Genomic DNA, 27,105 nt, shown 5'->3' with positions numbered 1-27,105 from the left:
ATGTTAAACATACTTTTTTACTTACTAAAAAATATAGGTAGACACATAATAGTCTCCTCTACCTTGTTGAGATTTTATCCAAACTTAAATGTTACTTTAGGTTCAAAGTTCATCATCTCATATTACAAGCATTATCTCCTATGTCATGGATGACATAATTAATATTAATGATTTTACATTTAGAGTCATTTCATTATAACCACCTCAGCTATAAGTAGCATTTAAACACCTTAGCCCAATAATTCTGATCCATTTGTTACTGAGATCATCTTGTGCAGATAGTATATTACAAAGTTTATATATGACAGTTCTCCCTTATTGTGTGGGTTTGATGTTCTATATACGGGAATATTCTGCATTGTTGAGGCTTCAGTATTTTTGTAATCTTTGCTATTTTAGGCAAGCACTTCCCTGCTTTGTAAAGAGCTTATGAAATATAATCTAGTATCCTTTCTCAGTTTCCTGTGGTAGTTATTAATCCTCTACCCATCCTTTACATGAAGGCATTCCCCACAATGCTCTCTTCTCTGTTTTATATTTTCCATTAAGTGGGAAACCTCACCCAACTGTAAAGTTCTCTGTGTACACCATCATATCATAATACAGATAGAGGCAGTTTTATTTCTTCCTTTCTCGTCTTGATGCCTGTTTTCCATGCCTTGTTTCACCTGCTAGGACCTCCACTACTATGTTGCCTAGAGCAGGTGAGAGTGGACTTGTCTACTTGTTCCTGACCTGGGGGAAAGCACTCAGTGTTTATTTTACTACTTAAAGGAGGCTATTTTAAACAAGTTCTTTTCTATTCCTGGTTTACTGAGACTTTTTAAAATTGTAAATGGTGGTGTTTCATCAAATAACTTTTTCTGTATAAAATGATCATACAGTTTTACCTCTTTATTCTGTTAATAAAATACAGGAATTTATTTTCAAATATCAAACCAACCTTGATCATGATGTATTAGCCTTTTTATGTATTATTGGATTTGATTTACTTAATTTTTGTTAAAGTGGTCATAAGGATATTGGTATATAGTTTTCTCTTTTGTAATTCTTTGTCTGGTTTTGGAAATGTGTCCTCCTTTTCCATGTTCTGAAAGAATCTGTGTAGAATTTGTATTGTTTTCTCCTTAAATGCTTAGTAGAATTCACCAGTGAAGCCATCTGGGCCTGTAGTTTTTTTGTAGGATGTTTATAACTACAAATTTAATTTGTTTAATAGATGCAGGACTATTCAGGTTATCTTTTTTCTGGAGTGAGCTTTGATACTTTGTGACTTAAGGTACTTGTCTATTCATCTAAGTTATCTAATTTGTCAGAATAATGTACATAATATTCTTTAACTTTCCATTTAATGTCTATAGGACCTATAGTGATAACCTCTTCATTTTTTATACTGATGATTTGTGTTCTCTTTTTTTTTTCTTTATCAGTCTAGCTGTGGGTTTATCAATTTCATTGCTCTTTTCAGAGAACCAACTTTTGGCTTTATTAATTTTCTCTGCTGTTTGTCTTTCTATTTCACTGATTTCTGCTTTTGTCTTTTTTTTTTTTTTTACTTATTTTGGATTTTCTTTGCCTTTTTTTGTTTGTTTTTTTGAGACCCTATACCATTGATTTTTAGACCCCGCCCCCCCAAAAAATTTAAAGTTGTAAATTTTCCTCCAATTTTCTTATGTTGCACTTTTATCTTCATTCAGTTTGAAATATTTTCTATTTCCTTTGTGATTTCTTCTTTGATTCATGGTTTTTTCTTCTAATTTCTAATTTTTTGTGGTATTTCTAAATACCTTATTGTTTTCTTTTTTTTTTTGCGCTACGCGGGCCTCTCACTGTTGTGGCCTCTCCTGTTGGGGAGCACAGGCTCCGGACACGCAGGCTCAGCGACCATGGCTCATGGGCCCAGCCGCTCCGCGGCATGTGGGATCTTCCCGGACCAGGGCACAAACCTGTGTCCCTTGCATCGGCAAGTGGACTCTCAACCACTGTGCCACCAGGGAAGCCCTGTTTTCTTTTTTTTAATCACTCTTTTATTGAAGTATAGTTGATTTACAGTGTTGTGATATTAATTTCTAATTTAATTCTCTTACCATCAGAAAACATATTCTGTATGATTTCAGTCCTTTTAAATGTATTGAGTATTATGGTCTAGCATGTGGTCTGTCTTGATGAATGAACCATGTGTACTTGACAAAAACATATAATCTTCAGTTGTTTAGTATCATTCTGTAAATATCAGTTAAGGTGTAGTGATGTGTTCAGATTTTATATGCCTCTACTGGTATTTTATGTAGTTCTATCAATTGCTGAAAGATGGGAGTTAGAATTTTCTATGATTGTGAACTTGTTTATATCTCCTTTTCATTCTGTTGATTCTTGACTCCTCCGTTTTGAAGCTCTATTACTAGTTGCGTTGAAGCTCTGTTATATAAGTATTTATCATTTTTATGCCTTCTGTTGAACACCCTTTGTCATTATGACATATCCTTCTTTAGCTTTAATACTTATTGTCATGCATTGTTTTATCTGATATTAATTTAACTACTCTATCTTCTGTTCATTTACTTTCAACTCCTGTGTCTTTATTTTTTTCAATACGCCTCTTGAAGACAGTATACAGTGGGTCTTGCCTCTTTTCTCTTCTGATAATCCCTGCCTTTTAATTGGAGTGTTTAATCCATTAACATAGTATAATTATCAATAAGGTTTTATTTAGGTATATAGTTTTATTATTTGTTTTTTGTTTGTCTCCTCTGTTTTATTTCCTCTTTTCCACCTTTTCTGCCACCTTTTGGATTATTTGATTATTAGTTATTTTTTAAAATTTCATTTTAATTTATTTCTTAGATTTTTACCTATACCTCTTCTTCATTTTCTTTTTAGTTGCTCTTCTATGGATACATGCATCCTTAACTTTCCACAGTCTTTTAGAGTTAATATTGTACTGTATCACATAAAATATAGAAACTTTGCATTTACTGAAGTACATTTACATCTCACTGCATGTAGTATAATTTTTTTAGCTTAACATTTCCATTTTGGTTCTTCTTTACGCTTTCAGTCACTCTGCTGAGATTTCCTATTACTTTATTTATTACGGGCATTTTTTTCTCTACCTCACTGAGGTTCTTGCCTGATAATTGTAGAGTATGGATCATTTCACAGTTGGCAGCTATTGATTGTCTTTTCCCTTTAGAATTGACAACATCTCCTAGCTTTTTGTGTGTAGTCATTTTAATATATCCTAGACAATGTGAACGTTGTGTTGTATAGACTCAGTATTTTTATATATTGCTCCTAAAAGTGTTGACCATTGCTTTAGCAGTTAATTAGCTTGTTTAGACTCAAATTGTGCATTGTCAAACCTGCAGTTGGCCGTGTCTCAGATCTCAGTATAGTTCTTTAAGCCTTAGTTGCAAGCCATTTGTAGTTTGCCTTGTACACGCATGGTCAAGTCAGCTGAAGACTAGTGCTGAGTTCACACATAGAAAAATAGGCTTTCTTCTTCTCTGGCTCTCTCCTTTCTGAGGTTCCCCTCTCACTCTCCAGCAGCCCTGGTTGAACCAGGCCTCCTTCCCCTTGTTCCTTTGACCTGAAAGACTGTAGGTTTGGTTTGGTTTGGTTTGGTTTGGTTTGGTTTGGTTTTTCTCTCAGAGTTTTAGCCACCCAGCCTTGCCACTACCATGACTATAGTCACTCTCAGAGCAGAATCACAAAAAAGGGAAAACTCAGTCTCTTCTGCTTGCTGTATATTTACACAGCCCTCTAAAACTAATTGCATTTTTCCATCTCCAGAAGCCTCCAGTAGGTTTTTTTGTTTTGTTTTTGGTATTTTTCCATGATTATTTGTAGGAGGATCTGTAGTTAGGTACTCACTCCTTCATACTAGTGTAGAAGACTTGCCCTTCCTTCTTGAAATCTCCTATTTATTTTCACCGTATTCCAGGATCTCTTCTTAACTTCTCTGCCCAGTATATACACATTGATATAACCAAAAGCTCATTGGAGTCAAATGCACCTAGAAAATCCCAGCTCTTCCACTGGATGGCTTTGGACACCTCCTTAACTTGACTTTAGTTTCCCTATCTACAAATTACTTTAGGTTCCACATCTGTAAGTTAGAGATTTTTGTAATTCTTAGAGGAAGGAATAATTGAGTTTTCAGTGGGATGATTACTTGCGAAGCCCATAGCACAGTATCCAGCACGTGACCTATACTAAATACATGCTATTACCCTTCTTAATCCGTCAAAGGTTCCTCTTCTGGATGACCTTAAAATGGCATTTGGCCTTATTCTACAAATCATCCTCTGGGATCTCATTGACTCTTTTGGCTTCATCTCCCCTCTTAAAAGCTAAAGACAACCATATCTAGTCAAAACTTGCCAGAAACTACAGCTGTAAAGATCTCAGCACCTACTAGATAGCCCATGTGGATTTCCCTGTAAGTCCTTCAAACTCGTGTCCAAAACTGAACTCATTATTTTCTCCCTCCGTCCCTAAATCAGCCAGCTGCGTCTGCATTTACGCATTCAGTTGATAATGCCACCAAGTCATTAAAGAAAAAAAAATCTGAGTGTACCCTTCAGTCTTTACATTCCATATTTCTCACATCTGATTCCCAAGTCCTCTGTTTCCTTTCCCGGTGTCTCCACCCTGTCTCCTCATCTCTGTTCCTGCTGCCTCTGATTTGGTTCAGGCACTCACCACTTTGCATCTATACTCCTACTGTATCCTCCCGACTTTAGTCTAATTTATCTACTCTGCTGTCCAGCATGATTTTTCCCCAATTCAAAGCTTTAACCACGTTTTTCTTTTCATTGCTTAAAACTCATTGTTGGTTTCCTAGTCCCTTCAGGATATATTCCCATCTCCTTAGCAGCCTACGCAGAGTACATCTGCTCTCTGTCTCTCTTCCACATAGGCAGCCACCTCATACCCTGTGTTGAACACCTGCAGTTCCCCAAATGTGTCAACTTCCCTAGGCTCCTGTGCCTTTGGCATATGGCCCCCACCAGCCTCCCACCCTCCCCCAACACACACACTTGGTTCTTAACCCATTTTGATCTTTGAAATTCAGTTCACACAACACCTTTTGTTTTTTAAATCCTTTCAATATAAGTTGGGTGTCTCTCCCATCTTCCCATAGCACTCTGTAGAGCACTGATATCACTACAACTTGTTACCTTTTGTCACTAGATTGTGAGCTCCCTGAGGGCAAACTGTAAGTGCACACACACACACATACACACTCTTTCTCTCTTTTTTTTTTGTTTGTTTGTTTTTGTTTGTCTTCATCCTTTATTTCAGTAAGGAGAGCTAAGGGATTGAGGGGAGAGGGCTTAGAGAGAAAATGCGGAGCGCATGTCTCTCTCAATCCTGTATACATGTTTATTTTTATCGGAGATTAAGGGCTGGAGATGATGTTTAGGAATTTCATGAATAAGGGTCCTATTTAACCTTTTCTCACTGATTTCAGTCATTTGTATGAGCCAGAGTCATCCATCTTCATTGTATGTAATCATGACTGAAGCACATATAATATACTTAAAATTTAGATTTTGAATGTTTACTGAGGCCCAGTCATATTTTCACACTAAAAACTTATAACTAAGGCCTAGGGTCTTATATAACCTAATTGATAATTATACCTCACAGGAGAACAGTTTCTGAACCTTAGCACTATTGATGTTTTAGGCTTGGTAGTTCTCTGTCGTGGGGGACTGTCTTGTGCACTGCGGGGTGTTTAGCAGCGTCTCTGTGCTCTGTCCACTAGATGCTAGTAGCAAACCCTTACTCCACCCCGGTCGTGACAATCAGAAGTGTCTTGAAACATTGCCAGATGTCCTCTGGGGAGCAAAATTGCCCCCAGTTGAGACTCACTGCTGTAGAACTCTAAATAGAAATCTAATCCATGAAAAGGCTAACTGTTCTGCCCTCTAAGAATCACTGATATATTTATTATATTCAGTCTGGTCAAAAGCATATGATGTTCCAATTTTGAAGAATTACTTTTGGTCTTGCCTCAGTCTTTTCAGAAACTTTAAAAAATGTGTTCTGCAAGAGGGAAGGGATATGGGGATATATGTGTACGTATAGCTGATTCACTTTGTTATACAGCAGAAACTAACACAACGTTGTAAAGCAGCTATACTCCAATAAAGATGTTACAAAAATAATATAAAGAATAAATGAGTGGAAATTAGAAAAAAAGAAGTGTGTTCATGTGATCTTTGCTGCCTAAGTGGCACTACCCGTCTCTTCTTCTTTCTCCAGGGGTTCATTTGAGCGTTCAACTTTTTGAAAATAAGAGAAAAGTGGTGGAGTTGAAAGTTTTCAGTGCCATGTTCCACATATTTTAAGCTTTAAACATCATTACTGACAGCAGTTAGGAGAAGAGCAGACTTCTGTTGGGTATTATAGTTAAACTGCATATAGTTTGAATTTGATATAACGTGAAAACTTTTAGTCAAAATGCTTCTCATATTTCAGATTCTGTGTTTGATCTATTTAAAGTTTGCCTCTCCTTAATTTAATCTTCTTTTCAGGTGGTCCATGTTCTTATGGGAAATGCTGTGCAGCCCTTGCTGACTTCCGTGGGAGATGCTATAGAGGCCATCATCATCACTATGCATCAAGAAGATTTTTCTGGGTAATGACTTCCAACCAAAGTTTTCACTAAGCTTCAGTACATTTGTTTTTCATTCCCACCTCCACCTCTACTCCCTAAGTCTCTACCAATCTAGAACCTTGTTCCTCTTGTGATGGGATTGGCCTCCATCCTTATCCTACTTTATTCATTGAGCACCATTAGCAGATTAAATTTTTTCAGTTCTTCTTGTCATCATTTCTCTCCTGTCATTGAAACATGGAACCATTAATATCTGCGGGACTCAGCTTAGCACTTCAGGACATTTGGTACTATCTCCTCTTTGCAATTATATCTTTTTCCTTACTTCTCACAAATAGGCTGTACTTGAGCCTCTGGTATTGGCATGGTATTCCTTGTATAAAACGTCCTGCCTCTGTCACTCTGCTAGTCCGATTCCCGCTCTGGTTTTGAGGGCAAGGTCCTGCCCAACCCCCTGCAAAGATGATTTTCCTTGTCAGAGTCTTGTGGCAGTCTAATCTGGTCATGTCACTCCTAGCCATAAGCAATTTGGTATTATTCCACAGCTCTTTCATATGTATACTGCTTATCCATATCATGTGTGTCTTGAGAATAAGAATCATAGTTCCTCGCTTACTGTTTGCTGAAGTCTTTTTAAGTAAAATGGTTTTGACTTAGTGTATTAGAGAACTGTGGAGAATTTGAAATAGTTATGTGCACATGCTTAGTGTGATTTCTAAAAAAACCTTAACCATACTCTAGAGCTAAATATTCATATATTAGTGTAGATAGGTTTTTTATTCCTAGTTCATAGTTAGTTACTATTTTTTAACTGCCCTGTTTCTTTATGTTCATGTTGTTTAATAGTGTATCTACTTTATTAAATTTCTAGCCACTAGTCTAGCTGTTCGTAGAAAAATTATGTGATTATTACACTGTATTTTAATTTTTCAAATCATTTATTATTTCATTTACAAAGTATCTTTTGAAAGGTGAAAAGGTCAGTCTCTATTTTTAATAATGGTATGAAGCACAGGAGGGCAAAGTGGATTCTACACAAAAATGCTGTAGTATTTGGAGACAGGAATATAAAACTGCTGATTACCAGTATTTGGGAGGAAATGAATTTTGTTCAGAAATGATCTGAAATGTCCCGGTTAGACCAATCATCAATGCCTCTGAAAAGGAAGCAAAACTGGAGTAATTTTTGAAGGCTTGTTCTAATAAGAGTGGTCAGGTGCTTACTTGAGTAACTGTATTGATGAGCCACAGCTGGTGCCTGCAGATAACACATTAGACATTAAAAGTTGGTTTCCCAAGTAGATATGTTTTTATTAGTTTGCTTAAATACTAGTGAGCCAGATTGGTTCTTTAACTGATAGGTTGCCACAGGTATGCAGCATTATTTTAAGATGTATAACATTGTCCTCAATTTTTTTCCCCAAATGGCCATTAATGGCTCCATTTCAGCTCACTCTCTCTGTGCAGCAGACATTTGAGGTTCCACTGAAAGTTATTTTCCATACATGGCCGTACAGGAGTGTGGAGCATTCATGGCAGGAATTTTCCCACTTTCTAGAACCTTGTTATTAGTAATTCTGTCATATCATTTCATATATGTATGGCTTATATGAAATATAAGATGACATTGGATGAAACTATTCAGCAAGTGGAATCACTTTTATAGTAGGGCCATCTTCCGGGATCACACTTGGAAAAATAATAATGAATACCTGCCCCTTCAAGCCCTTCACACCTTCTCACGGTAAAAGGAATAAATCAGGTTTACCTTCTCGGCCAACCTTATTTGTAGTATGATTACAGAATCCCCTGCTAATTAAAAAGTAATCCTCAACACAGTTTCCTGGTATTTTAAATGTATTTAGTGGGACCTGTGTGTTTCTTTCCAAATTAGATAAAGCTTAAATTGTAAATGTCTGACATAGTACATTGATTGAAATTCTGTTATTTAATGTAAAATGACTCGTGTCTTGATATCAGCTTTGAATGGGAGAGGGAAGTCAGTAACAGTAGGAGGACCCTAGATCCTTGAAGTGGTGGATGAGCATCTCTGAGGAGGGGAGAACACACACTGACCCCAGAACAACTGGTGCCGCTTCTCAGGCGTGTGTTTGTTCAGTCTTTCTGCCTTCTGCCTCTGTATGCGGGCTCTCATTACAAAGACCGTGATATTTCTGCTCACTTTATCAGTTGAGAACCTCTTACTAAAAGGTTTGACATAACTGGGAAGACTGAGCTTTAGCAATTGCCAAGCAAGGTTTATATTCTAGTAAATTTAAGTCAAACTTCTAATCCATGCTGAGAATTGATAATACATATTTCAGAATTTTTCTAATAGATCATTTTATTTTACTTACATTGACACATGCTTACAGAACCTGGTCTAGTATATCATTTTCTAATCATCAAGGAAATCATATCACCTAACCAGATTAGAATTCTTGAAACAATCCTCCAGAGTAGTACCAAGATAATGACAGTGCTTTTGATAAAGCATAAGATTAGAAAGAGATTTGTTCCCTTTTTTTTTTTTTTTTTAACCTAGCCTTTTGGACTGACAAAACCTGAATAAAGATAGGCCATGATGGTCTGAATCTGGCAAAACCAAACCCCACGTGAAGATTGCCATCTCTTACTAAGGCTGTCCCTGTACTCTGTACCAAGCAGCATTCCACCCTATGATATTGCAAACAGCAGTGTTCCACCATGCCCCCTCAATGGCCTTGCCATAGTTAGGACATTCTTTATTACACCTGAACAAAGTCTCTTCCTGCTGGAACATAGCATGCTTTCTCTATTTCTATCTGCTCTCTGGATGTGGAAGACCTTTGGTTAGCATCCCATTTATAATAACCATTGCTGTATTTTAAAATAATTAAGTCCACCTCATTCTCTTGCTCTAGGCATTTGAATCATATCTGTTGTTCTTCCCTAGACCATTGCCAATTTCTCTGCATCATTCTCAGAGTATGATTTATCTTTTGAAAAAAAGATTCAGCATTATATAGCCAGTGATCTCACTGGCCCGCTAATTAATATCAGGTGATTTCTAATTTTGGCATAACTTCTTTCCTATAAATATTGCACATTCTTTTCATATATTCTTTAAAGAGCAATTATAAACACTTATAAATTATAAATAGTATCTCGTGGAGCATCAGCTGGCATCATCTGTTGATCCAAATTAAAGCCTTTCCAAACATCATCTGGGAGGAAAAAATTGCATACCATGTGTATTGTTACATAACCAGTTCCACAGTCAGAATTCTACTATTGGACTGATCGGATTAAATAGCACAAGAGCAGAGATATCTTTGCCAAGAATCTGTTTGGGGAAGGCAGCATTTTCTGTTGCCACCAAGTGTAAAATCCTATTTCAGTATCTAATACTGATTTATTCACTAACCAGGCAAACCACGTGAGTGGATGGAAAGTCGTAAAGCTGGAAGAGACCTTGAAAGGTCAGAGTGCATAAGGCACTTCTGTGAATCATCCAAGACAGATGGTTGTCTGTTTCATTTTTAATAGTCTTTTGGTAAATGGATTCCAAGATTCTTTCAGTCATCTTCCTAGCATCCTAAAACAGTCTTTAGAATATAATCTAAACATTGTTTTATGCTCTTTAACTTTTAGCAAAAATAAACAATGCCTTTCATACCAATTTTTTAAAGTAAAAAATTGCTTAGGAGTGAAATAGCAGGCAGAGTGGGGAGACAAATATCAAATAGTGCCTTTTAGTGTACTGGCTGATTTTTTCTTTTGCAGGTCATTACCCAGTTCAGGAAAGCCTGATGTTCCCTGTTCTCTCTACATGAAGGAGCTTCAAGGTTTTATCGCCAGAGTTATGAGTGACTACTTTAAACACTTTGAATGCTTGGATTTTGTCTTTGACAACACTGAAGCTATTGCCCAAAGAGCCATTGAACTCTTTATCCGAAATGCCAGTCTCATAAGACCTCTTGGTGAAGGTGGGAAAATGCGTCTTGCTGCTGATTTTGCGCAGGTAAATTGATGCATAGCTACAAAGGGGAAAATGTTTCAGCCTCAGTATTATCCATTAAATAAAAGACCATCTGTGGTCTTCAGTTTTTTAACTGAAGAAAGTTTTTAATGTGAAAAAAGGAAAGAATTTAAAGATACTTTCATACCAGCTTTTTTTACTTTGTCTTTAACAAAAGGATCATCAGTCATCTTTGATATTTCAAGGTTAAGCTAAGTCGTTTGTCCCACAGTAGAGCAGCATTTCCCATTTTTACATAACATGGGGCTTTCTCACTATTTTATTATCCCACCAGGTCAGTACTGATAAGAATAATGGATTAACCTTGTTGGAAACTAATATAGACAATGAAATTTATCCTTCAAACAGTAGAAAAAGGCTGTCTGTTGTCACGTAAAGAGAAAGATCTCTGACACATGCATGGTTCTCCAGGGCGGTGTTCTAATTCATTTAGAAGCACAGAGGACCAGGTGAATTATTTGATCCCCCTCTGTTAAATAAGAGTACCTTTCCTGTGCGTGGCCACCTTGAAGTCATTCCACACTATCTGATGTGAATGAGGTAGAGTCACATTAAAATAGCAGAACCATAATCAGCTCTTATAGAAAGGTTTTTTTCTTTGTCCTTTAGACAGACTTTTTTAAAAGCCTTATAAATATAGTATCAGAGGCAGAGAAAAAACACCTCATACATGCACTTTCATTAAAAAAAGATTCAGAAACAATTCGTATTTACATAGCACGTCAAAGGTGAACTTATTTTTTAAGCCTTTGAAAGCTGTTAGCTTTACTAGTCTAAATAGTTATTCGAATGGATTATTCCTAGCGGTGTGCCAGATCCTCCCTGTTTATACAGATAGACAAATTGTAATGTCCCTCTTTATTCCTGTGTGTATCTGGGAGCAAGTCTTGGTTCATTATTCCTACTCCGAGGAAAGGATGTGGCGGGCTGCTTGTACCAGACGGTGGTTGTAGACTCACCCTCATACCTGACAGTTACAATAAGGAACAGGTACATATCATAATGTTTCAAGAGCCAGGCTCTTTGCATATTAACTGGTCTCGAATTAGTCATTTTCATCCCCAAATGATATGCCTGACACCACTAGGTCAGAGTAAAGAGCCTTCCTTTGTGAAATATGCCCTTAGTAACCTCAGCATGAAAATTGAAAGTAAATGCTACCATTCGTGTGGCTCCTTTTACCCTTCCTGTTTTTATCAACTTAATTCTCAGGCACCTGTACGTTCTGTTGTTACAGGTAAATTCTGTATATTGTCGTACTTGTCCCTTTCTGGGATTACAGGCTGCTTATCAAAGTGAAAACACAGTGATGTACCAAGACCTGCTCTTACTTGTTAAAAACACTGTGAGCTGAACTCAAATGGGTGTCTGTTCTTCTTTCCCCCTTTCCTCCTTCATTTTGTTTTTCTTTTCCTATCCTCTTCTTTCCCTGGGCTCTCCCTCCCCCACCCGTTTATTTGCATTCTGCTCCAGCTGGTTCTTGAGTCACTTTCCTGGAGGCAGCACTTCAAGTCCAATTAGAGTGGCAGCCAAGCAGGAGATGGCCAAAATGAGAGTTCTGTGGGAAGAAGGCTTTTTGTTTTTGTTTTTATTTTAATGCTATGTGACCTTGTGAGTTTTGAAAGCTGGAGAGCATTGTCCTGTGACCCTTGCTACCACAGCTGGCACCTGTTCAAAATGCGTAGCATCCAGGGGCAGGGTTGAGCTCCCACCTTCCTTAAAACTGCACATTCAGAATTTTATTTGGCATTCCTTCTTTCTGAAGACATGTTGCCTATAAACCAAACCTTTCCCCAGGTCCCTTCCGTTAAGATAAATGAAACTCATCAATCATTATTACTAACTTATGCTCCAGGGCAGCCTCCGTTTTCCATTTCTTACTCGATGTTAAGAAATATACTTTCCAGGCCGGCAGTGACACTGGTTGCTGCAGCCTCCGTGGGGCTGATTCCTTGGTTCACTTCGGGATAGTGTCCCTGTTTCAGAACCTCGTGCCACTCACTCTGTGGCTGCTTCCCTGGCCCTGTGGGTCGTGGGTGCAGGAAAGACAGGTGCCAGCACTTCTGAAGTCAGTCATGGTTGTGACCAGTAGCTTTGGCAAGTATTATCCAGCTGTTATATCTTCCCCCCATATTTTAAAAACATTAAAGTGAATTGAAGGCTTTTGTTTCATTTGATGTGGTTTCTTCCCACAACTGCAGTTATGTGGCATTGTACCTTGGGTTTCGTACTTGGTTGCATTTGTCTGGGGTGAATCAAAACCCTGAGATGGCATTGCCCTGACTTTTATATTCACGACGGGCATCACCTGGGACTAGAAAGCCTTTTGGCTGCCTCATTACTGAAAGTTCTACCGATTTGTATTCAAAATTAAACAAAGCCATTGAGGCCATTGGAATCAAGACCACACAAGTCCTCTGTGGGTTTGAAAAGAGTTCTTGTGATAAAAGTGCCTGCTTTTCTGGCATAAATAACAGAAAGAGAAAGAGCTCAGAAGGCTCCAGTAGGGTAGGTTTGGGAATACTGATTATTTGGCATAAAGTCCAGCTGCAAAGACAGATAATGATATGTTTTAAAGATTTCTGTAGGAATCCTAACTTCTCCCCACTGGCGGCGTTGCACAGGTGAAAGAGTATGTATTTGCAGGGAGCCATCTGGGGGGGCTCACGATGAGGGAGGTGCCCAACGCACACCCCCTAGGAATCAGGTCACGGGCATGAGGCGCTTTCCTCCTGGTAATTAATTCCCTACTGTGACCACATGGTCTCTGTGTTTACACTAATCACACAGCACTTGTAAAGTACTAAGCTGGTCCAAGGCCACTGGGGTTCTGCTGATTCAGAATCTCTCTGGGGACTTGTCCATACTGCCCTCTGAACCACACATTCCCCTCTGCCCCTCAACTGTGTTTCTTTCCTGAGGGAAAGGACGGCTTTTGACATTGGCATTAAATCATTTACTCAGTGGCACTCTGAGCAGTTTCTCTTTATTTCTGGTGCCCTTTAAATACTATACATTTATATCTGTTTTGCTTTTTGCCTGGAAATATAAATTTAGGGAAGAACCCCAGATAATCAAGATTCTAATTCCTATTGCCTTTTCTCCTGAACAGTATCAGGGCAGGAATGCCCTGGGAGTATCCATAGATGCCCTGTGGTTAACCAAATGTCTGCGGTGGGCATGGAGCAGCTATGTAATTAGTTCACCACGCCTGCAGCTGACTGTTCGTTCCCTCCAAACAGGGGAGCTGGAGAGAGGCGGTTGCAGATGCCATTTTTGTATCCACAGCTAATTGCAGAGTCACCTCCTCTAAAAGGAACATTCCTGCCCTTCAGAAACATGGCCTTTATTGTTTAATGGAACTCTGACAGAAGATGGTTTTTAGTACCCTAGAGGTCCTTGATGGATGAAAAATTTATTTTGAACATTTAACGTTTTGAAATTGTCCTATGGCATAGAAATCTGCAGTCATCATAGGTGACCCAGCCATTCGAGGTCATATTCTCTCATACTGTAATTTTTTCCTAGCCACTTATTTGTTTTAACATTCAATCTTGCTCAAGTGCTAAGGCAAAGGTTGTTTGGTTTAATCTTTGAAAATGATGAAGCCCACTAGGGTAACTGAAAAAAAATTGACAAAAACATTTCTTGAAAAATACTTCACCTAATTTCAGTGTGTAAGAAACCATTATATGCACACATGTACAGACACACACACAGTCATAGGTACATGATACCACATTTGTACTTTGCGCTGACTATAAAATAAATGCCACATTCTGTAGGAAACCAGAAACTCCCATTGAGTGAATAAACAGGTCCCAAGGAACAGCCCATCACTCAGTGTCTTCTAGAACACTGGGTCAAGGCCGCTCTCTTTTGCATTGTTGGCAAGAGTCTGACTTTTCTTCCTCAGATTTCTCTTTTTATTTACTTATTCTTTTGTATTTTAGAGAGTTTGCTAATCATGTGAGGTTGGTTTCCCTCTAGAACCTACAGGGTATATACTGTGTCTTCTGTATGCTAGGAGACAAATTCACCAGTCACGACTCACCCTTGAGACATCTGAAGAAAGAAAGCTGCCCTGCAATTCTCCCTGACACTCAGTTCGTACATTTGGTTTCACACTTGTCATTTCTCTTAATAGTAATCAGTATGTGTGTATGTGTGTCTATGTATACACACACATACCTCTCTTAAAATTTAGATGAATAAAAATTACATTGTTTAAATAAATATTTATTCCCTTCTTTGATAAATTTGAGAGAGCTCCTCAGAGGCAAGACCATCTAATTCATCTTCTTATCCCCGTGTCTAGCTTGGTGCCTGGAGTCAAAAATGTTTCTCAAATGAGTGAGTGATTAGGTCTCCATGGTCTTCCAACGTCAAGGAGATTTGAACAGTTTTTCAGAAAGATGGCCAGCAAGACAGAAACCCCATTTTTCTTTCATATGTTTTTCCTGAAGAAAGATGTTGATTTACCAGGGAGCAGCCTTTTCTCAGTCATTTTCTAAATTATTCTTTACCAGGGTCCTGTTTATAGCGAGTATAGAGAGATGGTTTATCATCTGAGTACCACATATGCAAAAATTTTGCATATGCGCTTGGTGGATAAAGAACAGGTAGCCTAAAACTCAATTAATGACAAAATTTCCAGTCAAAGGAGGAAAATAAAGAGAAGTGAAAGTAGTAGTTGCTAAGTTCTTCAGTCAGGAAACAAATTAATTCACTAACGTTTAAAAGGGGGAAGTTTTTAAAATACTGATAGTAAGTGCTGACATTTAACAAGCACTTACTATATGCTGTGCTCATAGTGCTTTGTGAAATTATCTATTTTACTTGCATAATTTTACGATAGGCATTACCTTCATTTGACAGTTGAGGAAGTTGGAACGTAAAGAGGTTAAGTCCAGGGCCACACAACTAGTCGTTGTAGAGCAGAAATTCTGACACAAGTGCGCTGCCTCCAGAGTCAGTGCTTTTAACCCCCTGAGCCAGCCTGGTGAAAACGGACATCATTTATGTTAATGTACAAAGGCTCGTGATGTCTGCTTAAAGTATAGCCACAGAGGCAGGCTTGAAAACGTTCCTTTTTCTGATTTTTCAGTGGAGAAAAACAATCTAAACTTTCTCCTCTTACATAACAAAAAATGCTTTTCTCTTCTTGAAGGAATTATGCCTCTTTAGTAAATAAATGCAGAAGTTATCTAAGCTCTTGCCTTTTAATAAATTTGACTTTCAAAACCTGCCTCACAGGGAAGATAAAATTTAAGTTTACTGCAAGCTACAACCTTCTGTGATCCAAGCGTGTCCCCAGTTCACTTCAAGATTCTGAGGTAAAAAGCTGGGGATATCTTTTAATATTTCAGATGGAGTTGGCTGTGGGTCCGTTCTGCAGAAGAGTATCTGATTTAGGAAAGTCCTATCGAATGCTGAGGTCATTCAGGTGAGACATAATTCTGTTATCGCTGTTAATATAGCCATATCCTGTTAGCAGATAAATCCTCCCCTGTTCATGTCCATCTGTATGAAATTGCCATTATTCAACCGTTTTGTGATGTACAACAGTGGCATTTGAAAGTTATTCTTCAAACCAGAAATTTATATAGTGTTATATGCGATGACTAGTGTATGTATGTATGTCTGTGTATGTGTTAGTTTTGAGTTGCAGTTCATAAGATTGAGCTGGTAAATTTTTTATTATGCTCTTTCTAGGGGGATTTATTTATTTTTTACTCTCCATTCTTACAGAAATATATTGAGTAGTAATACAAGGCAGTTCATAATTTATAGATGTCTTTTTCTGAAAGTATTACTGGTTCATTTATCATTTCCAATCCAGTTTACTTCTAAAAAGGTCATAAGTTGTATTCCCTAACAAAACTATTAGATAGAGTATTAGAAGAACTGAGTTTAGTGGTGAAATGCAGGGAATGACTGTAAATGTAGTAGATAATTTAGGCTAAAGATGGCTAATGCAGTTGAGCACAAAATTTGGGATTGAGCTTACTTGAAACCAGTTCAAAAAGAAAAACAATGAGTTAATTCAAACTCATAATCTAAGAATATACCAATTGAACAGGAAACTCGTTTTCAGTGCTGAATGCTTAGATAGACCTTTTGCCAACTCAGATTTTAAAGACTTGAATAGCTTAATGACTAGGTCTTAAGTATCAGATTTTAGAAGATAAAAAGATGTTGTTCATACGGCTGTTTATTCAGTAAGCCAAACTTTTTCACATCGTGGCACACATAGAAAATATATACATATAAAACGACCAACCCTGAGGGCCAAGGGGATCAACATAATACTTATGACCATTTTCTGACCACAGCATACCAGATGGGAAACCTTGATATCAGCTCTCCATAATATCCAAAAGCATAATGGTTTTTGAATCTTTCTTTATAAAGATAGGTAAGAGAGTCCAGGCATGTGGCTTTCTATAAACTGACTCAGTACTAGAAACTAGAGTAATCAATAAGCAGTATGTTCTTTAAAAGATTACTTCACTCTCTTATGTCATCCAAGCTTTTGGTAGAAAATTCAAGTGTAATGAACCCAAGGTTGTTGATTGAAAGGGAAGGCTTATCCTTTACTTTGCCTGTGAGTAATTGGCAGTGATTTTTTTTAATGGCAACACAAGAGCCTGAAATATTTTTCTCAGATGCCCATCTGAGTTGGATTTCAAAAAAACTTAAAGTGGGATCACAAGTGTTTTCAGATACCTTCTTTGGATTAGCTCAAACCTTTTATAAAGTATTTAAATATTTTGGAAGCCTTAGGGTTTGGCACTACCAAATATGGACAAGTCGAAAGATTAAGAGATACTGAGTACCCGATCCACCAGTCATCTGTATGTACCATAAAAATAACCTTAATAAAACTCCTGTAAAGTCACTTACTTTGAGTATGATGGTGACACGGCAATCCCGGTTGGATGATCAAATGCTGCCCTGAGTAACAGAATCTTAGCATGTTGAGGGATATCAACAAATTAGGTATTTTAAAAGGCATGGGAAAAGCTGTGATTAGGGGTTTGCTATTTTAAGATTAGACTATTATTTTTGATAGTGCTGGCTCCCATGTTTAGTTGTTTATTCCACATGTATGTATTAAAATAGTGCTTATCTTATTTGCTGAGGCAAGACGGCCTTTATCCAAGTGCTTTTAAAGTTGTGTCACAGTATGGAGATACACATTCTAAGGTTTCACATAAGAACAGTTCTGTTTTAATTCATTTAAGGTTTTCTGTCAACCCTCCCAGTTTTCACATGAAAGAAGGACTCTTTAAAGGAGCGTTTAAAGTTTGAATAGTAGTGTCACCTTCTAGTATCTATTTATGGAATAAAAAATTAATGATTGGTTAGTGGATACTTTTTTAAAATCCTATGGGGTTTTTTTTTTGGTTTTTTTTCGCGTTACGCGGGCCTCTCACTGTTGTGGCCTCTTCTGTTGCGGAGCACAGGCTCCGGACGCGCAGGCTCAGCGGCCATGGCTCACGGGCCCAGCCGCTCTGCGGCATGTGGGATCTTCCCGGACCGGGGCACGAACCCGTGTCCTCTGCATTGGCAGGCGGACTCTCAACCACTGCGCCACCAGGGAGGCCCAAAATCCTATGTTTTTTATAGCTAGCTTCTCTCATGGGGCAATGGTCAATCTAGATGTGTTTCTGAAATTTGACCCTGACTCACATTAAGAGAGATTTTATGTTACCATCTGGCATACACTTGCATGCAAGTACACTCAAACCCAGGCACACACACACGCACACACATGTGTGCCATGAAACAGTAGTTACTCTCACTTCATGTGATATTCTGTGACATTTCTTTTTCATTTGGTTGGTTATTTTAACCCATTTAATTGGTTTCATGACCCACTAATGTTTTGCATCCCATGGTTTCTCACCTTTTTCACAGGGCCCTCTATTGTTGAACTTCAGCTGCTCTAGTGATAGGGGCTGAGTTTTGTCCCTTTCTCCATCTATAAAGATTTATGCCCTTTTCTCCTGGGATTCTGGTAGCCCTGAGCTTCCTCCAGCACACCCCTCAGCTCCTAAGGCCTTGGCACATACGTAATAAGAGTAATTGTACTTTGCCTATGAAGACTTCTCCATATCTTGAATTCAGTGAAAAATTCTAACAGAGATTTATATCTATCAGTATATTCCTAAAGATATATTGAATGTACAGAAATCTCTCAGATTGATTCTAGAGCTTTCTCAGTTGTTTGAGAGGTCTTGGACACCATATGATAAAGATTTTAAGATTAAGTGGATCAGGAAATAAAATGAAAGCATAGTATATTCTGGGGTTCAAATCTAGCCCTAGTCTGAAAAGAAGGTTTCAGGTCCCATCTTTGGAGAAAAGGGATGTCAGTGCCCCTGCCTCTGCCTGTGTACATGTCCAGGAAAGGCCCCGGCTCCGCCAGCTTCTCTGCAGTTGTCGTGATTGACTTAGGACAGCTTCCCCATGTGGAGGTCCTACAGAGTCCCTTCCTAGAGGGGAGTGAGTCAATACAGAGTCGTCTTTATTCTAGTAACCCAGTTCTAGGCACTTTATTTGCTACCTGCAAAAACTTGTTAAGACATCTGTCTCTTCTCTAAAATTAGTCCTGAGCAGTTGCAGTGGCAGGGCCCATTCTTGTGAACCCTGCCGTCTGTGCTGTGTGCTGTGTGCTGTGACAAGGAAAAGGCGTCGTCCAGTGGTCGTGTACGTAATTGACCTGGGCTCTTGTTCATGGGTCTCCTCCCTAAAGGTTCCGAGTCACATCAGCACCAGCCCAGTGGCAGTCAGTAGGAGATTGGCTAAATAAAACATGCCACATTCATAGGATCAAATATATGCAGCCGTTAACAAGTTATGTTGTTAGTTAATATCTAAGAATATGAAAAATACTTCCTAATGCATCACGAAATGAAAAAGGCTACTGAACAGTATATATGGTATAGATCCCTACTATTTTTAAAATAATAGCATGTGTGTTTGGAGAGGAAAAATCAAGGCTAAACATCAAAATGTTACCTTGGGTGAGTAGCATTGTTACTAGTGATTTTTCCTTTAGAGGTTTCCTATATTATTCAAACTTTTTGCTTTGGTTGTTTTATATTTGTAGTTAGAAAAGTCAACAGATATATTTAACAATCCCTCTTGCAGTGTTTCATCCATTTAAAAATAACAAGGGAGCCTAAAAATAATATAAAATATACTAAAACGTTATACGGTAAGGGTCGGGGGGGCGAGAAAAACAGGCAGCCAAACTACCAAAAGCCCAGCAGGTTTAGAGGCAGGGGCTGCAGGAGGGGGCAGCAGGCCCAGTGCAAGGGAGGGTGACGGTGCCAGGCAGGGCATCTCCAGCCCGGACCCCGGTGCAGCCTCCCCTCCCCCCTCCCCAGACACCCTGGCTTTGGCAGGCGCACCCTCCCCTCATCAGGCAGCCATCTGCCACAGGGCACTTCTCTTGGACGTAATGTCAGTGGACTCTTTAATTAGGCTGGCAAGCCTCTTCCAGGCATTTACCTTTTACTGTCTACATGAGAATTTCCCAGGCAGCGGCAATCTTTTACTCTGGAGCGAATGCTGCCTCAGAAAGCTGCGGACATTAGGGACTTGCCCCTGGGTGGTTTGTGTTTGTACACAAGACACACGAGGCGCTGTCCCTGTCCACCCCTCCGCAGCATGACGGTGTCCCCCAAGAGGTGTCCGTGAGGGAGGTTACCTTTGCTCCACCTGGCCAGGGGCCTGTCAGTGCAGATCGTTGTGAGACAAAGGACAGAAAGAGCCACAGGCCTCTCACCGCCCGGGACACAGACCCTGCCTTCAGGCAGGCCTGCTCCCAGGGAACAGCCTGCTCTGCTGGAAGCTTCCTTGGGTTTAGTGGAAGAGCATTGAGAGCTGCCAGGAGATAAGGGGTGTTCTGATGGATCTCTTAGCATGAGGGGCCCGGAGAAGGAAGAGCATTAGTAACTCTAGAGTGTGGTGTTCACACCAGCAGTTTTCAGCTGGAGGAGTGCTGAGGGTTCCCGTGTCTGCAGTTACCTCCGTGATCATCTGCCACTTGAGGTTCCGCGCAGGCCCCTGCCTGCGGGTCTGCAGACCTGACGGTGGCCGTCTCTGCAGCCGCCGTGACGAGCGCTTCCAGCCCCAGATGTGTTCTGTTCCTTCCTTCCACTCAGTCCATCCTCTGCAATCACGATTTCCCCAAGGTTTCTGGATTCTTAATGCCAAGCTTCTGATGTCAGCGTTGAAGACAGAAGGCAGCCACATCTGGGGCTTGCTTCGCTTTGCTGTCTGCCAATACTTCGGCAGTGCTAGGAGCAGCCGGGTAAATGTGGAGGACTGGATAGTTCATTTATTGTCGTTTTTATTCTAATAGTCATTATTTGATTATTATATGCTAAGCCTGTGCTGAGCGTTGTCCTGGTACTTTCTCCTTCCACCCTTACCACAATAGATGAGAGTTAGGGACAACTCCCAGGCAGCAGTCAAGGCTGAGGGGTGTAAGCTTTTGGGGCTGCACATGTGAGAACTGTGTGTGAGCCGCAGGGCTGCATTTCAGACCCAGGACTGCCTGTGCTCGCAACCACCGAGCCCCGCGTCTTATCCCAGAAGTCTGTGCTTGTTTGCACTCCAGAGGGTCCTAGAGCAATATGTGCACGCTTATATGATTCATCCAGGAGAAGTCAGAGAGTGTTAAAGAGAATCTAAACTCCCCACTTTGGCGGTGACCTCCTGCTCTGAAATGCCGCATCTCCCATCTTCTGCTGCAGACAGCCTTCCGGGAGATGCTGCAGGAAACTTGAACCAGATGTGGGCTTTTATTCTCAGAGAACGCCTGCTTGAAACCCCTGCCTCCTTTCTGTCCTGGTCCCCTGGGACTGACAGCCTTAGACTCCAAGACAGGAACCTGGGGGGCCTCTCACCTCTCTGCTCTGAGCCCTGACTCACCCCCCAGTCATCAGCCTCCTGCTCCGTTCTCTCCTGGGACACACACAGTCCCTCCTGCCACCATATCTGGGCCTCTTCCCATCTCTCCGAAGCCCTCACTATGTCTAGTGCAGGGAGGAGTCCCGTGTCCTCCCCTCCTGCCCCACTCATTTCTCTGCTGATTCCGCATCTCAGTGCACATTCTCAGTGGTCTGGGCTGCCCTCACCAAAAGGGGCTTTGCGGTGCGGGTGGCGGCAGGCAGCCCAGGAACCCCGGATGCTGGCTGTGGACGCGGGACAGCAGGACTCGAGTCTTGTTCCGCTCTGTAATTGGCCTTAACAGAAGACTGACAGCTACACAGCTCTGGATCACTTAAATGTGGAGATCTACTAGAAGTACAGTTTTTTTCTAATGGGATCTAATACTTGATTAATTAAGACTACCAGCTGGGGACTTCCCTGGTGGCGCAGTGGTTAGGAATCCGCCTGCTAATGCAGGGGACACAGGTTCGAGCCCTGGTCCGGGAAGATCCCACATGCCACGGAGCAACTAAGCCCACGCGCCACAGCTACTGAGGCTGCGCTTAGAGCCCGCGAGCCACAGCTACTGAAGCCTGCGCACCTAGAGCCCGTGCTCTGCAACAAGAGAAGCCCCCGCGATGAGAAGCCTGCAAACTGCAATGAAGAGTAGCCCCTGCTCGCCGCAACTAGAGAAAGCGCGGGCATAGCAACAAAGACCCATCGCAGCCAAAAGTAAATAAATTAATTAAATAAATTAAAAAAGAAATACCAGCTGCCTGTAAAGTTTAACCTTGAAAAACACTGCTACTTAGAGTATTTTTCTCTAAGAGTGATTTTGTGGCATTTGGGGTACCTGTGTTTTATAACACCTTAATTAATTTCCTTTTGTTCCTTTTATCACCTCAGATGGTGATGTATTTTTTGAACTTGCCGGTATTTCAGATTCCACCTGGAATCAGGGAGAAGGGAGGTTCTCATTCTGTGTTCTTTCAGCTTCTTAAAACAAGCACCGGAAACAAAATGTCTGCATTCAGTGTTTACAGGTAATTATGTCAGTGATGCATAATACGAAATCAAATCCAGTTGTGCTTTCCATGGCTTTTTTGGCAGTCCTGTTAGTGGCTAGAGTGGAAGATTTGGTCTTGGCAGAAAAATTACAGCTGTGACTCAGAGCTCCAAAGGGACAAGTGATTGACCAGAAGATGCTGTTTCAAAGTGAGCTGGTTTCTATCAGGCCTGCCCTGTGCAGGTGTTGCAGTCAGCAGCCTCGTGTGTGGCTCGGCTGGGCTGCCGGCCGTGGCACGTTACCGATCGTTCCTCCCTCACCGTCTCCCTCCCTCTCCCTTTCTCATCCTTCTTCCCTCCCTGCCCTTGGATTGTTTGCAGTTTGCCTCAAGAATATAGAAGGAAAACAAAAACACAAATATTCAAACCATAAAACTAATTTAATTGTGGTAGATAAGTTTCAAATTTGACTTTAAACTTCCTGAAGCCAAAGATAAAAGAGGAACAGAATCAGCTATGTAATTCTCACTTTCGGGAGGAAAGAAGTATATCAATTCTTAGGAAAAAGTTCATTGTTTCTTAGTACTTAATTCTAAAGCATTTGTACGTGGGACTTCATATAGGGAACACTGAGAGAGAGCGGGGACCAAAATTCTTGGTCATCTTTTTGTCATAGAGGCAGAAAGGATTCCATGTGGCTGCCCTTCAGTAAGTGGAGGACTGTCATACAGGACTGGCCTCTCCCCCCCGGGTCTCTTCATGTCATGAGCTAGGGTTCAGGATGAATCCTACCATGTCACATGCTGTAGGCAAAGACTGGGCTTTACTGGGGCAGGGGAGGACTCTCACCAGACCAGGGGCAGCCGGGAGAGAAGTGAAGGCACAAGCTCCCCTGTCTGCCCACATCCTCAGGGTGGCCTCTCAGGAGTGCCAGCAGGATGAGCCCGTGACCCAGTGGAGGAGCTGCCTCCCCATTGGCTCTTTGCCCTGTTACAGCTCAAACACGCGCTTGGCCCCAGGCTGGCTTTGAGTCTGGGAATGTCAGCTGCTCAGCACCCGGTGACCTTGGGCTGTGAGATGTTTCAGCTTCCTCTGCTGGGACAAGGGTTCTCCAGGCTACGGGAAGTGGAGCTGGGGCACAGTTTCCTCCCCTCCCACCCAGAGTCAGCTTCCAGAGGCTTCTGAGACCGTAGTGCTCATCGCCGCCCTCCACCCCCCGAAGGACTTCAGGTCGTGCCGGGTGAAAATAATTCCAAGAGAGACTGTGATGATATGGTTCAATTATGTGGGTGACTGGAGGTCCTTGACCCATGGAGAGAATTTGGGGATACCTAAAGAGGTAATAACTGCATGGCCTTCAAATGCTGTCCTGGAAACATTACTTTGCTCAGGTTACCATATGGGAGTTGTTAACAGTTTGAAGCTGTACTTTCTCCAGGGGTCTTTGTTTCTCCCTGAGAATAAGTCTGTCTGTTCTAAAAACGTGACGAGTAGTTGCTACAGTTGATATCCTAAAAGAGGCTGCCTGGCAAGATGAAGAGCCAGGCTGCACAGGTTTGAGTCTGTGTTCTGCCCTTTCCTAGCTTTTACTTGATTTCTCTTCCTCTCAGTTTACCTGTCTGTAAAATGGGGATGTAACAGTGCCTACCTCATAGGGTCGTTTGGAGGAATAAATGAGTTCACGTTTCTAAAGCTTTAAATAAGTGTTCTGTGTGGTAGCCATTGCTGCTGCTGTTAAAACTAGGAGCTTTGCCTAGATGGAGACAGAGTCTTCGACACACAGAGAAGGACTTAAACAGGGATGCCTCCAGGAAAACCAGAATTCCCTCAGCAACGTTTTCATACCCGAGTAGGTGCTGGACTCATTGCCTAAGGCTCTGCAGCGTGGAGCTCTGTGAGGTGACTGCCCTTGGAAGTGTTCAAGGCAAGTGTACCACCCACAGCTGTGGGAAGACCCTAGCCCTGCTCCCACAGAGGACCTGGTTCAGAGCTTTGTGGAAGTCTGGAGACAGGCAACACAGATGAACTAAAAAGTTTCCACAGTAGTTAAAGACAATAAATTATAGAATAATGTTGTTTTACAAAACAGTTGAAATTAGAAGAATCCCTGCCAGGGATAAATTTTATAGAATAGCTACTATAAAGACATTTTTTCCAATATATTCTGGATCCAACCAGAACCAACTGTCTTTTGAGAGCACTGCTGACTCTTGAGTGTATCATCAGTGTGGTGAAGAAGCTTATGTCTCTGGTTCGTCCAGGCCTTCAGCTGTAGATTGGAGTAAATTACGTGGGGTGAAGAAAGAGCCCAGGTACAGAGCTATTTTACATACTTCAGAATCGCTGCTGAGTCAGGAGATGTTGCTGCCATCTTTCCTCTTGAGATTCAGCCTCTACAGCTTGGCCTTTAATTAACTCTTATCTATCAGAGCCCAAAGCCAAGGAAGAGTCAGTAAAAGTTTCAAATTATTTTTGCCAGCCTTTGACAAGGGGGTAGGTGCTTGGGTAACGGGATAGATTTTCTTGCAGGCTCCTGTAAAATGCAGGGGTACCCCGGACATATTACGGGTTCGGTTCCAGACCACTGCCGTAAAGCAACTGTCACAGTAAAGCCAGCCACACAAATTGTTTGGTTTCCCAGTGCATATAAAAGTTACGTTTATACTATAGTTTATTAAGTATGTAGTAGCATTATGTCTAAAAAAATTGTACGTATCTTAACTAAAGATACTTTATTGCTAAAAATGCTAACCATCATCTAACAACACAGGGTTGCCACAAACCTTCAGTTTGGTAAAAAACACCAAATCTGTGAAGTACAGTAAAATGAGGGAGGCCCTTCGTGGATGGTGACGCCCAGACACACAGTGTGTCAGAAGGGAGGGATGGTCAGTGAGGTAATAATTTTGTATATACAAGGACGTAATTGCCCTTTGAAAAGTTGTATGGAAAACTGAATTTTGAATTTATTGAAATTTTGAATTTATCCACATTAGATTATAGCCCAAGGAAGGATTTTATATAAAATAAAAACTGAAAATTTTGACCAAACCTATTAGTTATAACTACTTGACAGCTTCAGCTAAGTGCTTTGATTTTAGCCTGTTCATCAGATGAGCTCTAAGAGGGGATTTTGCTGAGTCACCTTGAAGTAAAGTCAGACCCAAAGGCAGTGAGCTGGGGGTCAAGGAAGGAGCTGAAGGGCAGGTCCACCTGCCAGAGTGTGGGGTGGGTGTGTGTGTCTCCCGGCTAAACAGGGGGTTAAGAAATGGTTAGGAATTAGCCAGTGTAGGAAGACTGCTGTTATTCAGTCTTCTACTGCGTATTATGCTATCACGCTACTGTGCGGTTATATTCTGCTAGTATGCTATTGTGATTCTTCTACCAAGTCACCTCTTTCTGTATCGAATAGTATTAAATAACTTCTGCGTTTCCCTCTTTTAGACCACTGCTCTTCCAGACAAGTGAACACGTGGCCAGTAGCCCTGCACTGGGGGACATTATTCCATTCAGCATCATTATTCAGTTTTTGTTCACAAGAGCACCCCCTGAGCTGAGATCCCCCTTCCAGGTAAGGAAGTGAAGAATGTGCCGCTGCCGCCCCCCTCCCCCCAACTGAAGGTGCCCGACCTTCTCCTGCCTTACATAATCAAGGATTCCTGTCTTGAGCAAATGCCTAAGGAAGGAAGAAAGATTCCCACTGCCCAGCCCCTACTTTCTCAGCAGTGTAAAAATTGCCTGCTGCATCTAGAATTAGCCCTTTAAATAATAGTGACACAAGTCATTTATGTTCGTAAAGCTTTTTTTTTTTTTGCGGTACGCGGGCCTCTCACCGTTGTGGCCTCTCCCGTTGCGGAGCACAGGCTCCGGACGGGCAGGCTCAGCGGCCATGGCTCACGGGCCCAGCCGCTTCGCGGCACGAGGGATCTTCCCGGACCTGGGCATGAACCTGCGTTCCCTGCATCGGCAGGCGGACTCCCAACCACTGCGCCACCAGGGAAGCCCCATAAAGCTTTTTTGACAGAGGCTCCATTTACTTTTCTGACCTACCTTCAGTTGGCAAACCCAAAAGGCTCTTTGGGAGTCAGGAAGGTGCCCCAGGGGCTGTGCCGCCTGCCGTTGGGCAGGTGTCTGGCGTCATTTGACCCCGGGAATCCCTGCTATCCTCTCTGAACCCGCACGTGCTGTCGCAGGATGGGATTCACCCTCTCTCCTCTGATTGTGTTTCCACCCTGCAGAGGGCCGAGTGGTCCCACGCACGCTTCTCCCAGTGGCTGGATGACCATCCCTCTGAAAAGGACAGGCTCCTCCTCGTCAGGTAGAGCTGTGCGCTGCAGGGGCACCGCCCAGGGCGTGGGGGATGTAGGGGAGGAGGAAGGAGAGGGCCCCGGCGGGTGTGTGCACGTTGTGCTCCCCCGGGGCAGGCGCCTCACCTGCTGGAGTGCTGCCGGGGCACGTTGCTGGGGGGCATGTCAGGTTTTGCTTTCCGTGTCCTCCACAT

General features: G+C 41.4%; 1 protein-coding gene across 6 annotated transcripts in view; it reads left to right on the top strand.

The window, feature by feature from the left end:
• COG5 (component of oligomeric golgi complex 5) overlaps positions 1-27,105 on the top strand; it is a 284,068-nt gene that overhangs the window by 248,865 nt on the left and 8,098 nt on the right. For 4 of the 6 annotated variants that reach the window (XR_004023181.2, XM_030761468.2, XM_089917813.1 and 1 more), the window contains exons 17-21: positions 6,546-6,649; positions 10,394-10,631; positions 16,019-16,095; positions 26,049-26,175; positions 26,843-26,922. Coding sequence is in view for 4 of the 6 variants with exons in the window: in XM_030761468.2 (XP_030617328.1) it covers positions 6,546-6,649; positions 10,394-10,631; positions 16,019-16,095; positions 26,049-26,175; positions 26,843-26,922 (626 nt within the window). In the remaining 2 variants the exon portion in view is untranslated. The other 2 variants (XR_016394383.1, XM_089917815.1) reach the window with 2 other exon arrangements.

This window comes from Delphinapterus leucas, chromosome 9, assembly GCF_059928025.1.
Source record: "Delphinapterus leucas isolate spDelLeu-1000000601 "Yukka" chromosome 9, BTC_Dleu_Yukka2, whole genome shotgun sequence".
NCBI lineage: Eukaryota > Metazoa > Chordata > Mammalia > Artiodactyla > Monodontidae > Delphinapterus > Delphinapterus leucas.
This window is presented reverse-complemented; position numbering and strand designations above follow the sequence as displayed.